The 15,781-nt window shown below is 43.5% G+C and overlaps 1 protein-coding gene across 1 annotated transcript in view; it reads left to right on the forward strand.

Moving 5' to 3' along the window:
* The first annotated feature begins 738 nt into the window (after window positions 1-738).
* Window positions 739-15,781, forward strand: part of myo15ab (myosin XVAb) — a 55,008-nt gene continuing 39,965 nt past the window's right edge. The window contains exons 1-15 of the mRNA XM_008292456.1: window positions 739-1,015; window positions 1,481-2,830; window positions 6,944-7,137; window positions 7,387-7,584; window positions 7,810-8,051; window positions 9,272-9,665; window positions 9,974-10,056; window positions 10,528-10,591; window positions 10,699-10,808; window positions 11,484-11,558; window positions 12,074-12,164; window positions 12,284-12,289; window positions 12,384-12,487; window positions 13,967-14,030; window positions 14,340-14,453. Of these exons, the coding sequence (XP_008290678.1) occupies window positions 739-1,015; window positions 1,481-2,830; window positions 6,944-7,137; window positions 7,387-7,584; window positions 7,810-8,051; window positions 9,272-9,665; window positions 9,974-10,056; window positions 10,528-10,591; window positions 10,699-10,808; window positions 11,484-11,558; window positions 12,074-12,164; window positions 12,284-12,289; window positions 12,384-12,487; window positions 13,967-14,030; window positions 14,340-14,453 (3,366 nt within the window). The remainder of the gene's footprint in view (window positions 1,016-1,480; window positions 2,831-6,943; window positions 7,138-7,386; window positions 7,585-7,809; window positions 8,052-9,271; window positions 9,666-9,973; window positions 10,057-10,527; window positions 10,592-10,698; window positions 10,809-11,483; window positions 11,559-12,073; window positions 12,165-12,283; window positions 12,290-12,383; window positions 12,488-13,966; window positions 14,031-14,339; window positions 14,454-15,781) is intronic.

Consider the following 15,781-nt stretch of genomic DNA (forward strand, 5'->3'; position numbering starts at 1 on the left):
CTGTCGAGCTGAACACTGCAGGGTAGAGTGATAGAGGTTGTATATCTATGTAGGGGTCAGAACTCTCAGATTAGAGATTGATGGATAGAAGCTGGACGTTTCTGGGTTGTCGGCACACATTGCAGAGATGTTAGAGCTCTAACAGTCAAAAGAACTGAGTGGGCTCTGGAGCTGCAAAGTGGGATTTAGTATCAGGTTTGAGATCTCTGGGTAAGGTAGTAGCTGTACCTGACGTGTATGATACAGTTGTGTTGCTAAGATGTGAGTTGCATTTAGTTAGTGGTCTTAGTGAATGCAGTTTAGGACTGCTCCTGAATAGACCAGTGATATAAAATGTCAGCGTGAACCAGTTGTGAGTTAGTGTATATGCATGTGTCTGTGTGTGTGGGGGAAGTGGGGTAAAGAATTGCTTACATTTGGTTATGTGTCTGAACAGGAGCCTTCATGGGGACCAGATTTGGACTGTGTAGAGCTGCTTTGGCCAGGTGTCCTCACACAGACACTGAACCTGCGTATAGAACCGGCACAAAGTCAAGCAGGCATATCTAAACAAGGATATCCGTTAAAGGTCAGTTTTTTAATTTTTGTGTAAAACATCACATTTTCTTAATGTTTCACATAAAATCCCAGCATGGCCTTCAAAACGCTGTACATGTAATATCTCTGTTTGTGTGTTTGAAGGTTAACTACATTGCGTCCTGTAGAGAGGGCATGGTGTGCTCCTAGCCACTAGTCAAAATGCCCGGCAAGAAAGACACCAAAAAGGACGCAAAGAAGGGTGGAAAACCTGAGCCAGAGAAAAAGAAAGAGGAGGAAAAGAAAGGGAAGGATGACAAGAAGGGAGGAAAAGATGACAAGAAAGCCAGCAAGGACGATAAGAAAGGTGGAAAAGATGATAAGAAAGGTGGAAAGGATGACAAGAAAGGAGGAAAAGAAGATAAAGGAGGAAAGAAGGGAAAGGAGGAGCCACCCAAGGGGAAGGATGATGGAAAGAAAGGAAAAGACAAAGGTAAAGGTAAGAAAGTAGAGTCTGAGGAAGAAGAGGAGGAGCTCCTGAGTGATGAGGAAGAGGATGAGGAGTTTAGTGATGAAGAGGATGAGGAAGACTCAGAGGATGACAGGAGAGGGAAAGGGCGAGGAGGCAAGGGAGCTAAAGGAAAGAAAGGAGGGAAGTCTAGACGGGGGGAAGACTCAGAGGAGGATGAAGAAGATGAAGATGAAGAATATGATGAGGATGAAGAGGATTATGGCAAATCCAAAAAGAAATCTAAAGATCATCATAAAGGAGGGAAATCCGATGCTGATGCAAAGAAGAAAAAAGCCAAAAAGAAAGATGACACTCCACAGATTCCAATAAAGGAAATTCCAAAGAAAGGTCTTAAGAACATGTCAAGGATGTTCATGAAGTTTTCTGGCTTCAAGAGGCGCAGAAACAGCAGGAAGAAGCTGAAAAGTACATCCCGTTTGTTCTTGGGTTTAGGGAAGAGAAAGAACCGCCTTGCGAAGAAGAAACGGCGAAAGTCCATGCTGAAGAACACATCTCGATTCATGATGAGGTTTAAGGCCAGCAAAAAGAGGAAAAAGGAGAAGGAGGCCAAAGAGAAGGAAGCAGCAAATGGTGGGAAGAGGCCAACCTATATGCTGCTTCGTCTGGGAGGAGGGAAAGAATCGATTGAGAAGACGGGGGGCTTCTTCAAAGGTTTATTTAGAAAAAAGGATGGTGATGCGCCTGCTGATGACTTCAAGAACAGAAGTGTATTACTAGGTAAGGTTGCTGCAGCAACTAATTGGCTGACCAAGCGCTTCCTGTCCACCAAAATGCGAGGAAATTCAGGACAACACGGCTGGGGTGGGCGCAGAGCACACAGCCGACAAGCCAGCTCCAGAGGTTACCTCCGTGGTTACCATAACGATGGTTATGAGCATGGGGAGGACATGTATGGATATGGTCATTCAGGCCACCAAAAAGGGTATGGAGGGCATGACGATGTTTATGGTGGTTACGAAGACGAGGCTGCAGTATATGGAAGGCAGGGTCAGTTTGGTTACTATGATGATGGGGCAGGGGGGGCAGACTATCAGGACCTGGGTTACTATGAAGAAGAAGGACTCTATGATCCAAATGCAGAGTATTATGAGGGTGGTCTTTATGATGAAGGTATGGGGGATTACTATAACCCTTACTCCTCTGCCCAAGGTTACTATGACAACCAGGAAGATGATTACTATGGTTACCAGCAACAACAGGCAATGTATGGTGATGAGGGACTGGACTACTATGCACAAATGGGTGAGGACCATATGTATGGAGGAGAGGTAGATGGATTTATTGACCCACAGGCTCAGGGTTACTATGATGAAAATGGTCATGCAGTTTACTACGATAATCAGATGGGTTACTATGACAATGGCCAGGCAGGTTATTATGAGAACCCTTATGCAGCAGGTATGGGGATGCAAGGGGAATTATCACCAGACTATCAATTTAGCTATAGTGATGTTGGCATGCCTTACCAAGACTTCAGTTCCCAGCAGACCGTTGGATTCCAACCAGGAGGCCAGCAGATGTTTGGCATGGGAGGGCAAGGACTAGGTCAACCGCAGGGCCTGTATGGGGACCCGTATGCAGGCCAGTTGGATCAATATGGGGATGATACTGGTGGAGTTCAGGGAGGGGACATGGCATTCAGAGTTCCTAGACCTCAGGTGCGCCTGTTTGGAAAAGAGCGCCTAGATGTTCCCTTGCCCCCTCCCCCTACTTTGCCACCTGATCCAGAATTTGAAGACATGTCAGAAATCCAATATGAAGACCAGGTTCCTTTTGCGCCAGGTAACATGATGTCATTCCAGCAGCAAATGGGAATGTCACCACAACAACAAATGATGATGTCTCCACAACAACAAATGATGATGTCTCCCCAACAACAAATGATGTCTCCCCAACAACAAATGATGTCACCTCAGCAACAAATGATGATGTCCCCACAGCAAACTATGTTGGCCCCCCAAGAACCAATGATGATGCCCCCTCAAATAATGTCACCACAGCAACAGATGATGTTACAAGAACACAGCATGTCCCCCCAAATGATGCCATCACAGATTATGACCCCCCAGCAACAAATGATGTCACCACAGCAACAGATGTTACCCCAGCAGCAGATGTTACCCCAGCAAATGATGTTACCACAAGAGCAGATGATGGCCCAGCAAATGATGTCACCCCAAGAGCAGATGATGGCACAGCAAATGATGTCACCACAAGAGCAAATGATGGCCCAGCAAATGATGTCACCACAAGAGCAGATGATGGCACAGCAAATGATGTCACCTCAAGAGCAGTTGATGCCACAGCAAATGATGATGCCACAGCAACAGATGATGTCTCCACAGCTGATTTCACCACAGGTAATTCTCGCTCAGCTGTGTCATTGATTCTATGTAACTATACTCTTCAGAGCTAGAGTGAGTTACACACCTTGTAATTCCTTGTTTTAAGAAATCCCACCCAATGAGGAAAGACATGGTATCGCTAACAACAGAAAAAAATCTTGCTCAACATTGGTAGCTGTCAAGTAATTAAATCTAAAACTCTAATGCAAGACAATGAATGACAGCAGTGCTGGAGTAAATAAAATATTTCTATGATATAATGTTGGGTAGGAATATTTGTGATAACTCAACAGCTATATTCCTGATCTCCAAGTTTGCTTACTTACATTCTTGCCATCAGCAGCTGACATTAAACTTTTTAATTGTGTTTTTCTCCAACCATTCACTGTATCTATGACCTATTATATTGCCTGTCTTATTATAAAGGAAAAGGTTAGAAAACACAGTAGAGGTCTAATACCTGTTACATTTTGCCACAAAACCACTGACATCCAGCTTACTGCAGGAACAAACTGCTAGCCAGGTGCAACGGATTATCATTATGAGCATTCTTATGATTTCAGGTGGCTTGAGGAATGTCGGTACGCAGTTTGTGACAGTGGAGGGGTTGCAATTTCAGCAGTTGGTTAAAAAAAAAATGCTTGACTAGTCAGCTGTTAAATCTATCTCAAACCTAACACTGTTTTTTATAACCAGCATTGGAAGAAATAGTTGGTTGGATAAAATAGTTATAACAATAGTATTCCATCCACTGTCACTAGCAGATAATAATTGCATCCTTAAGCTTGTTAGCCTTTTCTACTCTCCATTTATCAAACATTGTTCTGTTTTTTTCAGCAGCAGATGATGACTGACCCAATGATGATGTCGCAGCAGGGTTATGGACCACCATCAATCCCTACTCCAACTGCCATGATCATTAAGCAAGCAAGCATGTCCCCCCGTCCAGCACGGCGCCTGCAACCCTCTCCGACTCCATCTCGCCGTTCTGTCATCATGCCCTCCCCACAGATGCAACGTCATCCTTCTGCAATGGCTTCGCCAATACCCTCTCCTATGCTTGCTCACAGACGCAGTCCCTCCCCACAACCGTCCATGAGGAGTGGGTTCATTCATGCCCAAAGACCACCCTCTGTTATGTCAAGACAGATTTCACCTCCTCCCTCTCCTATGGCCTCCCCACTCACTCATCGCAGAATGCAACCTCAAAGATCAACTTCTCCATTGGCTCGGGGACCCTCACCCGCCCGCTCACCTCGTGCCTCTATGATTCAACGTAGTCCTCCACACTCACCGAGAGCATCAATGAGGCAACGCTCTCCACCTCTGTCACCCCGTGCTTCCATGAGGAGGCAAAGTCCCCCACAATCACCCACTCCTGCCCGCAGCCCCTTTGCAGGGAGAAAGATGCATAGGTCACCCTCTCCTTCCTTCTCCCCTGGTCGTGCACCTTCCCCTCACTCTCCACAACTCAGCAGAAGACCATCTCCCTCTCCCTCCCTATCTCGCCGTAGTTTATCTCCTGCAGGGCCACGGCCTGCCCCGTCATCTCCTACCCTTTCTCGACGTTCAACTCGGCTGCTTAGGGACCCCACACCATTGGCCAGGCCTAGGATGGGGGGAAATGTTCCTTTAGGCACTGTGAGGCCCTCCCCTATGGGTCTCCGAGGGCGTCCAGTACCTCCACCCACCCAGAATGTGCGCCCATTCCGTGCCTCTTCGATAAGGAGCAATAGGTCTTCTGTTCTTACAGTGGATTCCTCCCTTCACTCCTCTCCTTTCCACTCACCTCACATGGTCCACCGTGCTCCCCTGGGGAGAAGAGAATCTGGCCGACTTCCCCTGCGCCCTATAGCTCGAGGACGCCCCCTCATGGCCCAGCAGTCTCGAAGAAGGATGCCTCCCGCCTCCCCACAGCTCTCTCTTAAACACATGCCACATCCTGCGTCCCCACGCCTCTCTCCTCGACTTTCTCGCCAATCCTCTCCCCTCCTGCCGCCGCGTGCTGTCCATCCCTACGCTGACCCTTACACTGGGCAGTCACAACAGTTTGTTGCTCCCTCTTCTCCCATGCTTTCTGGTGCTTTGCAGAACCAGGTTATCCGACAAGCCTCTTTCTCTTCCACCCTTGGACCAAGGGCAGCCCAAATGGTAGGCATGGATGACATGGCTCCTGAATTAGTAGAACACTATGTTCCCTCATCCCCTACACTGTCTGGTGCAATGCAAAACCAAGTAATTAGGGATGCACCCTATGTTCCCTCACTACAGAGACCAGTGTCCCCTTATGAGCAGTCTATGGCCCCTGTATCTCCCGCATTGTCTGGGGCTCTGCAGAATCGAGCTATACGAGATGCATCCTATGCTTCCCCTTTACAAAGGCCAATGTCACCTTATGAACAGCCTATGCCCCCCTCTTCTCCAATGCTATCTGGTGCTTTGCAAAACCAAGCACTAAGAGATGCGTCCTATGTGTCTCCACTTCAGAGACCTCAGTCGCCATATGCCCAATCTGTACCTTCTACTCCAATGCTCTCTGGGGTTATGAGGCATGGTCAGGCACTAAGAGGTGTGGCTTCTTATCAGACTCCACAGTTACGTTCACCCTATGGTCCAACTGTTGTTACTCCATATGATTATATCTCTGAGCCTGGCCCAGCACCACTGCTCCACGATGCATTGCAAAACCGATCTGGTTTGCAGAGTGTCTCAACTTTAAGATCCCCTATGATGCAACGTCGCAACCCTTATGCACCAACTGGGCCCCAGCTCCACAGTGCTCTTCAGCAGGGCTCAAACCTTCGCCAAGCATCTTTTCAGACACCTATGCAACTCAGACGGTCCCCATATGGACCCCCGCCACCCTCTTCACCAATGTTAGGAAGTGCCCTGAGAAACTCACAGTTAATGCAGGCATCATACCGGTTGCCAGATGGAACCATGGTGTCACCATATACAGATCCACGTTCCTCTCCTTTGCTTGGCAGTGCATTGCAAAACCAACAGGTCCGTGGAGCCTCATATACCCTGCCAGATGGATCAGTTATTAGGGTCAGTATCAAAAGAGTGTATCATCATTACTTTCCCATTTATGTTTGTCTACAACGAAAATAACTGTATTATTGCAATATTATTATGACTTTCCCCCCCTATCAACATAGGACCCTCGCGTCCCACAGAAGCCAATGTCTCCCAACCTTTCCAGAGCTCTTCAGAACCAGGACCTCAAGTCTGCTACATATACTCTTCCTGATGGCACCATTATAGATCCTAGACAGCAAGTAACCCAAAACTCAGTCCATTACTTTAATCGAATTTACCTTTCATTGCTGTCATCCATTCTTCTGTCTACTGGTACCATTGTTAACTATGTATTAGGTAAAGCTAATGAATATTTTTCTTACTTTGTTATGTCTGGTCATTCAGCAGCCAATTTCCCCAAACTTGGCTAAGGCCCTAAACAACCCACTCCTGCGTGAAGCCTCCTACTCTCTCCCCGATGGGACCATTGTGATTGACCCTAAAAAACAAAAGTCCCCAAACCTTGCAGCCGCACTTCAGAACCCTTACCTAAAAAGCGCATCTTACACCCTGCCGGATGGCACTATCATCATTGATCCACGGAAACCTGTCTCTCCAAACCTGTCCAACGCCCTTCAAAACTCTGCACTGCGAGGCGCCTCCTTTACGCTACCAGAGGGCGTTCACGACCCCAATGTACCTGTATCACCAAACCTCGCTAAGGTTAGCTATGGATTCAGAACTATGTGTGTGTTATCTCCCTCTCTCCCCTCCTCATTTAGTAGGGCTTGTGTGCAAGGGCAAACATCTGGGGATTCAAAAAAGTCTCCACATGTTGACATAGCTTTAATTTTGCTTATCACAGTTAGTAACCTAGACTGCTGCTTTAATTCGCTAAGGACTAATTAGATTGCACTTGTTTAATGATATCTCAGGGCATTCTTAACTGAAACCAGCTGTTGTAATCCTTAGGCTCTCAATAACCCAGCTTTGAAAGGAGCTTCATTCACCCTCCCAGATGGAACTATTATCGTGGACCCGAGGAAACCAAAGAGCCCTAACCTGGCAGCCGCCCTGCAGAATCCATATCTAAAGGGTGTGTCCTACACTCTACCTGATGGAACCATCATCATTGACCCACGGAAACCAGTTGGCCCCAACCTATCTAAAGTGTGTACTTGTTAAAATTACAACAGTTTATCTTTGCCAAAGTATGTCTTTGTTTCATTTGCTCTGTTTTTAGTATTTGGGTCCCCGTTTTTGTCTAAAGTCAAGTATTCAAGCAATTACACACAAGTAAACTGTGCAATATTAGTACATTAGTGTACATTCTAGAGAAATAAAGCGATTATAGTCTTGAATAAATACTTGGTGTCTTTCTTCTGCCATGTCTAGGCTCTTCTGAATGAGAACCTTCGTGGTGCAACATTCCAGCTCCCTGATGGTTCCCTGGTTATCCCTGGCCAGAAGCCATCATCTCCAAACCTAGCAGCTGCTTTGAGGCAAAACCAGGCACTTCGTGCTGCAGGTCTCTATCATCTGTCAGACAGCTCTGTACTGACAGGTGTGCCTAAACCCACCCCTCCCAACCTTGCCGCTGCGCTGCAGAATGAGGACTTACATGGTGTCCTTTACAGGTAGGAAACTACACTATTAATGGAAACTGGGACAAATGACCTAATAGGCTTTTCCAGGGGTTGCACAGAATACCTGTTAAGAAATCATACCGCGAGCTAGACGTGAACGTTTTATCAGTGTCGACTGAAAAAAAGAACTAAACCCAAAAACAAAACCAGATTGTTTGTCTCCAAAGGACTATAGACGATCCACTGCATCTCAAAGCACAAAGTTGAGTAAAATACTGTATCGTAAAATTACCTGTATTCATCCTGAACCATCTTGTATGCGACAGTCAGTTCAGTATAAAGTCTTCTCATTTCAGTACGGCTTGTGAGCCAAAAACTTAGAGTCAGAAATCTACAGTATTTATGTTAATATACTTGTGCTCCAGGAATGAAAACGCTTGACTGAGAGTTTCACCCTGAACTTCACAGCAACAAAACAGTTGTTGGTCATCAGCGATAGCGTGTTAGCAGGGTTAGCTTTGAAACCTGGGCAGGCACTGTGCCAGTCTCATTAAACATGTACAATGTGTTAACTCACACTACATGTTGAGCTAGAATTTGAGTTTTAATCGGCCTTCTAGGTCGGCCACAACCTGCGGCTTCTCTTCTTACACGCTGCAAGTTAATGACTGACAACCATGTGGCGCTGACACTGACTGTAAATATTAAACCCCTGATCGCTTTTGATTAAAATTGTTTTTTGGGTTGTGTTTTTTTTCAACAAAATAATTGTGTCCTCCATGTTGACTAAAAGAGAGAAAGGCTGTTTTACTTTGTGCAATTTTTAACATAAAAACTGCACTGCTGGGTTTAATGGTTAGTTAGTTATGAATATGCTGCATTTGCGCTAGTGGACATTTTTAATTTTATTTAGTCTCTGTTTGAGCGTGAACAGCTCTGTCTTTGGTTACTGACAGTGAGCAGCATCTGAATACATTTATTTTTACCATAAGAATTATGGCAATAAGGACATTTTGAATATTTTGTGTTTTTGAAAAGGATGTTGTCTCAGCTGTAAAGAAAACATATCAAGCTTTTGTTTACACTTGCACCTGTACTTTTCAGACGTATTAAAAGTAATTGTGTCTCCAGTTCTCCATTTAAAATGCAGGTTTAGTTCCAAGATTGCATGCATTGCTATTTAAATTACAATGACAAATTACACAGAGCTATTTCGGCATCATAATTTGCCAATATCGTGCAATCTTGTGACAAGTCTTGATTGTTCACAGGCTGCCTACTAAGTCTCTTCTCACACGTCGGTTCCACAACCCGAGCCTGTCTGAAGCTGTCCAAAACCAGCACCTCCGTTATGCCTCATACACGGTGCCAACAGGACTGCAGGGCGAGGACAATCGCTACGCTGTGATTCCCCCTTATGGGCCACGCTCAGGCCACTGGGCCAGGAATGCCCGAGGAGGAGGGGAAGGAGGGGAGGATGTTTGGGCAGCTGAGAGGGTTTTACCACATGGGACGGTCCAGAATTTGTCTAAGTGGTCCATGTACAGAGAAGATGGGGTGTTAGAAGGATATTCACCTACACCTCGAGTTGTGGACGGACAGCCTCAGGACCCAGACTGGACTCCTGACAGAGAGGCAGTGCCAGGTCAGAGCTGGTACGACAAGGTATGAAATGTTTATTGATATGTAGCAGCATTTATCAATTTTTATTAATTTCAATTTTTTAATTTGTGTCTGTTGTTGGACAATAAATTGCAATAGGTAGGAGTGCAATATAGAAATTATGCGAGCAGTAACTGTGAAGCCTACAAGCTGAATGTCCCACAAAATTATTTTCCTGTAGAGTTCACAAACAAGAGAATCTGCATATTTTACAACAGCTCTGCATCAAGTGTTGACAATATGCCTCAAGCTTTGGCAATGCTACTCAACAGTGTTGGAGTAATTACATGCCATTATGCGTTTGTGTCCAGATCTACTCTATCTTAAGCATGCCCACAACAGGCCACAGGGTTAAACGCTGGGCGGAGGGAATGGAGGACATGACACAGCTCCCGTAAGCATAATCCAGTATTAGCAAACAGCCTCACTGCTCATTCACTCATGTCACACCCTTACAAGCGTTCTGTTGCTCCGGCACAGAGCAGCACAGTTCATTTCATGGCACTTTCTTCAAGCAGCAATTTGCTGTGTGTGTCCCAGTGTGCCTGCAGGCTTTGAAAGTCTTTAAAAATTGGTGGAGTTCAGAAAGAAAACACTATCATTATGTCTGTTAAATATGAGTATTTTATGAAAATGCGGCACTCTTGCAGATCTGTGTCGAACTATCATCACTTCACAACCCGAGGGAACACTTGCATTAGATATTTGTGTCACTTCAACAGCAGCTTTTAAGAAATCAGAAAGATCTTGATTGCCTTTGAAAAGTAATTAATACTGGATGTCAAAGTGAATGTGGGAATGCTGCTCCAGTTTGGCAATATGTGCTCAGTACATGTGCTTCAGTTTCCTCTGTGTTTAATTTCAGCGAGCTGAATGAGACCACAGTTCTGATGAACCTGAAGAAACGCTATGACCAGGAACTTGTATACGTATGCTTAATTTCTAATATGCAAATTAAATAACTGATACCGTGAAATGCCACAGACACTGCCAGCTGTGTCCATTAATTTTCTCTCCGTCCTGTCCTTTCACGCAGACCTACATTGGCAGCATCCTTGTTTCTGTGAACCCATACAAGTTGCTCAACATTTACGGCACAGATATGGTGCTCCAGTATGAAGGTCGTGGTCTGAGTGACAACCCTCCGTAAGCCCCGGCAGTGTGTGTCTGTGTGTGAGACCGGTTTGACCTCGCTTACGTTCAACGAGAAACTAATGTTTTCAGTCTGGTTTGTTTGTCCATCTGTTGATAAGAAGAAGATATAAACATTAAGACATAAGCTGTTTTCACTTTTCATAGACTGCTGAGCACACTTTAATGGACGCATCTGCTATATGTAACTCATAATGATCTTACTGTGTGTGTTTTATAAAGGAGCGGCCAGATGCTGATGAACAAATTCTAAAGATTTCGTCTAATTTAAATAGCAAATTTAGAGAATCATGCAGCTTTAGTAGAACCATGAGGTCTCTGAGTGCTTTCTAGTTCTGGCTAGAGTAGATCAATAAAATAAAATTAATATAACTCTTTAACCTCTAACTGACTGTGTGTGCTTGTGCGTGGTTGTACAACATCTGTCTACATGTGTCGTAAGCTGTGCTCTGAGATACAATATGGTGGTAAGCAAAGGTGTAAAATGCAGCACTCTCAGGTGTTAGTAACAGGCTCCAATTACACTGCTATTGGTTGGTTGCCAAGGGAGAGTTTGGTTATGGATTTCACCACCACTTCCTTTCTTCACACACACACACACACACACTAGACATGTACACACAACTGATGATCATGTTTCCTTAAAAAAAATGTTTTGCTGTGTTGCAGTCATCTATTTGCCATTGCTAATCTCTCATATACCACCATGATGGATGCCAAAAAGGACCAGTGCATTGTGATCAGGTATATAATGCTGTTGTAATGCAGTCATTTTGTTGTTCTAAATGGGAAACTTGGCTGGAAAAAGTTTTTTAAAAGTATGCTTTTACAATAAACAAAAATATTAAATGTTTCCTGTATATGCACTTCATAGGGCACAAAAATGCTAAAATTACTCACCCAAGTTAAGCTGGGTTTTTGCACAGAAAACTTTTTACTCCTATTGTACTTGAACCCAACTTGAATCTAAATCTCCAGCCTCAGGGAAGAGCTTCAGACTCAAAGTGAAGCCTGTTGTCTACAGTACAGACCCTGCCTTATGGTCACCTTGGTGGGGCAGTACTCATACAAAACTTTAAAAATCAAATAATTCAAACAGTGAAATGCTGTTCTTTCACTCAGATTTATTTATTTATTTTTTTAACAACACCTATGTTCATATTGATTTCCTGCCCAGATTCTACATTTATCTCCTTTACAAGCACTAAAGAAAAATAAGTGCAGTAAAAGGCTCATTTTAATGGTCTTTGTTATTCCAGTGGAGAAAGTGGGTCAGGAAAGACTGAAGCCACTAAACTGATCTTGCGTTACCTGACAGCCATACATCACAAACGCAATGTCACACAACAGGTAACTATCCAGTATCTGCTTCTATGTACTCGCATACACACTTAACCTAATGTTGTTGCAGTTTAACATTATTTTCTCTTTTCTTCTTCTTCTTCTTCAAATCTGCCATTTTCTTTCAGATCGAGGTAAAGCGTTCCTCCTCTTGTTTTGCTCTCATGACAACCTCCATTCCTGGTAAAGGTAGCGATGATAACATTTCTGTCTGTGGTGATTGGTCAGATCCTCGAGGCCACGCCCCTGTTGGAGTCTTTTGGGAATGCCAAAACAGTGCGCAATGACAACTCTTCACGCTTTGGCAAATACACACAGATCTTCATGGACGGGTGAGTAGAGACAACTTCTAACAATGTAGCAAAGAACTCAAAATCATCAGTGGTTTCAATTTGGAGGGGCTTTTAATGCAGTGAATTTAAGTGATCTTTAAAGGATGGATTCAGCCACACAATACTCGCAGTTTTCAAGAAAACACCTCAAAAGTAAACAAAGTGATTTCCTTTCTTTAAACCCTTGACACCAGACTGGAATTCAGCCTTTATTTGAACTTGGGCCTACTTTGGTGTAAAGGTCTTACAATATAGCTAAACAAAGATATAAATAAACAGAGGACGTTGGCACACAAATAAGAGAAAAACTGGCAATGAAAATATTAAAATGGCAAATTCGTAAATGAATAAATGAATAAAACCATGAGGCACAAATAGATCAATACAGATGTATGACAAAACACATCCAGGAAAATAGCAGAGCCGTTGAATGTAAGATAACATGAAATAAAAAAACGGAAATGAAGCAACATCTTGTTTGTTCTGAATGTTTTTCAGATTGTAGGTGCACAGTTAGTAAAACAATATTTTCCAAGTTCAGTTCAGCACCTGCAACGCAATCCAATCATTTGTTTGACAAGGATCCACATCAAAAGACAGCAGCGAAGTAATGTAAGGGCGTAAAAAACAGGAAAGCCCTCATAAATGAATAAATCCCAGTGTCTGTCCCACCTTACAGAGAAAGCAGAGCCACCCAACCTTAGCATACGGCTCACAATTATCACCAACAATAAATGTTAATGCAGAGTGATAAACAGTGTCCAAAGACTGAAGAGTCACAGGTGTGTATAAAATGTCACCATAATCTAGAATGAATAGCAACGTTGTCTCAATCAGTATCCTTCTGCAATGCAGAGGGAAACACAATTTATTCCTATTAACAGTTCAATTTTATTCTGTCACCAGTTTGGTAACGTGATGTTTGAAAGTCATCTTCTGTTCAACCTAAATTCCGACATACTTATTACTCTGTAACTCGTTCAATATTTGTAAAATTTTTTTGTAGAGATAAGAAAATGATCATAGTCAATATTTCTGGTTCTGGTGAATTCAGTTGGTTGCTGCTATGACAACGTGTTGCTACAGGTACCATATGTCATGGACTTAACTTTTTCACGGAAATCTTGCAACGGCATTTGTCTACATTAAGAGTGGAGGTCTGCTGTAGTTTGTTAGATGAACATGAGCTCCTTTTATCGCCAACAAACAGCCAGTAGGTTAGCTTAACACACACATACACACACACACACACACATGCTGAAACATTGGGCTTAGTGGAGAATATGCGAACATGTCCCACTAGCACAGTTAGATAAGTAGTTGATCTTCCATTAGAACTGTGACAAAGAAGATCCAAACGCATTACACATGCATGACTTGTTACTTAACACAGTCTGACTGTGTGTGTGTGTGTGTGTGTGTGGTTGTTACGTGTGTGTGTGTGTGTGTGTGTGTGTCTGCCTGTGTGACATGTCCCAGGGGTGTAATCAGCGGTGCCATAACGTCTCAGTACCTGTTGGAGAAGTCCCGCATTGTCTTTCAGGTGAAAAACCCAAGAACACACAGGGACACACATGCACACAGCAGGTCAGGTGGAGTCTCCTTACACCTGAGTCATAGTGAGAAAGAGGAGATTGTAGCAGACAGCGCGAGAAGTGTTCAACACGTCCATGTCTTTGCCCAACAGAGTCGCTTTCACCCATCAGTCAATCCATTCATCCATTTATGTCCCTCAGATACGATATCCATTACTCTGTAAACAAAAATTCCACAACCACAGTTCAAAGTTAACGAGCATTTTCAGTTTGTGTGAATATGTGAGTGACTTGTTCGTGTGTGTGTTCATTCGCAGGCCAAATCGGAGAGAAACTACCACATCTTCTACGAGATGTTGGCAGGTCTTCCTCCTAATGAGAAGCGCTCGCTGTATCTGCAGGAAGCTGAGACTTACTACTATCTGAATCAGGTACTCACATAAGTGCCACAAACACACACCACATCACTTCAGGGGACATGGCATCGACTTGTATTAACTTTCTGAAGACCTACTGTACCCATAATCACAAATACTATTTGCTTAATCGTTAGTTTTAAAGCTGGGGTAAGCAGACATCTGGAAAAGGCAAAAAAAAAAACACCACAATTTGGAAATACAGCCCCATATGCATGTGCTTCATATGTGCACAAAAAACAAGCTTAATTGTAAATGTTAACATAAACATGAAATTAAATGAGCCACATTGCAACCGTGAGCCTTTAGTTAGCAGAAGACTAAAATATTTGCTTCTTTTAACAGCTTTAATGGTAAAACTACTTGTACCTCATGAACTACTACAACACATTTAGATATTACAGGAAAATGAAGTTAGCAACTTAGCTGTCCAGGAGAAAAACAGTAAGCTTGGAATATAGTAGTAACTGGGTATGACTCCACTTCTATGAATATGCTTCACCGATATCTACGTGGTTTTTGCATTTATTGTGAAAATCTTTTTTTTATTATTTTTTTGGTTGCCTTTAGTTTATGCAGTTTTTGCCGATTCTGAAATAACACCTTTCCTGTAGAATTTTCCGCCATTAAATCAGACTTTCCGCCGTCTGAAGGGAGATGCAGACGCATCAGCATTTGTAGAACGGCCAACTGGAACGAAGCTCTCCATCTGAAATGACCCGAGTTTGGCCAAGTTCTCCCGTTACGGCCTAGATTTTCTTAAGCCAGAAAGTGAAGCCAATCGGAGGTTCAGAAGTATCATTTCCTTTCTGACTTCTTGTGTCACAACATGCTGAATCATTTTTGCTGTGTTTTTGCCCAATGACAGCATAAACTTACTGCTGACCCCATCATTGAGAAAATGTAAACATTCCCCACCCCGGGCACATTGGAGGACATAAGATACTCTGTTTGGAGTAATAAGAAAAGGTTAATGACATTGTTAGGAATACTTATAGAAAATTAGATCTTCACCTTCTCTCATACAGAAATACAGAATACATGAACAAACATTTTTTCATTTTAAATGCTGCATACACAATCACTCCAGCATCTCTGAAAGACCATCTTCAGTTCAGGCTTCAAGTTTCTGCATCACAGTTTCCTAAAGTTTCCTGCTGGACCAGGACCGACTTCCAAACTAGTTCTGATGTCACAAATGCTGCCAGGTAAACGCCTTAAACTCAGAATTTAGGTGAGGTATAATGAAAACTTTCCACTTTCGGGAGTCTGAGAACAGCCTTCTAGCATCCAATGCTGCACAGACTCTACATCAATCTTTACAGTGAAGGTCAAACATCCAG

This window comes from Stegastes partitus, unplaced genomic scaffold (genome assembly GCF_000690725.1).
Source record: "Stegastes partitus isolate 25-593 unplaced genomic scaffold, Stegastes_partitus-1.0.2 Scaffold811, whole genome shotgun sequence".
NCBI classification, from domain to species: domain Eukaryota; kingdom Metazoa; phylum Chordata; class Actinopteri; family Pomacentridae; genus Stegastes; species Stegastes partitus.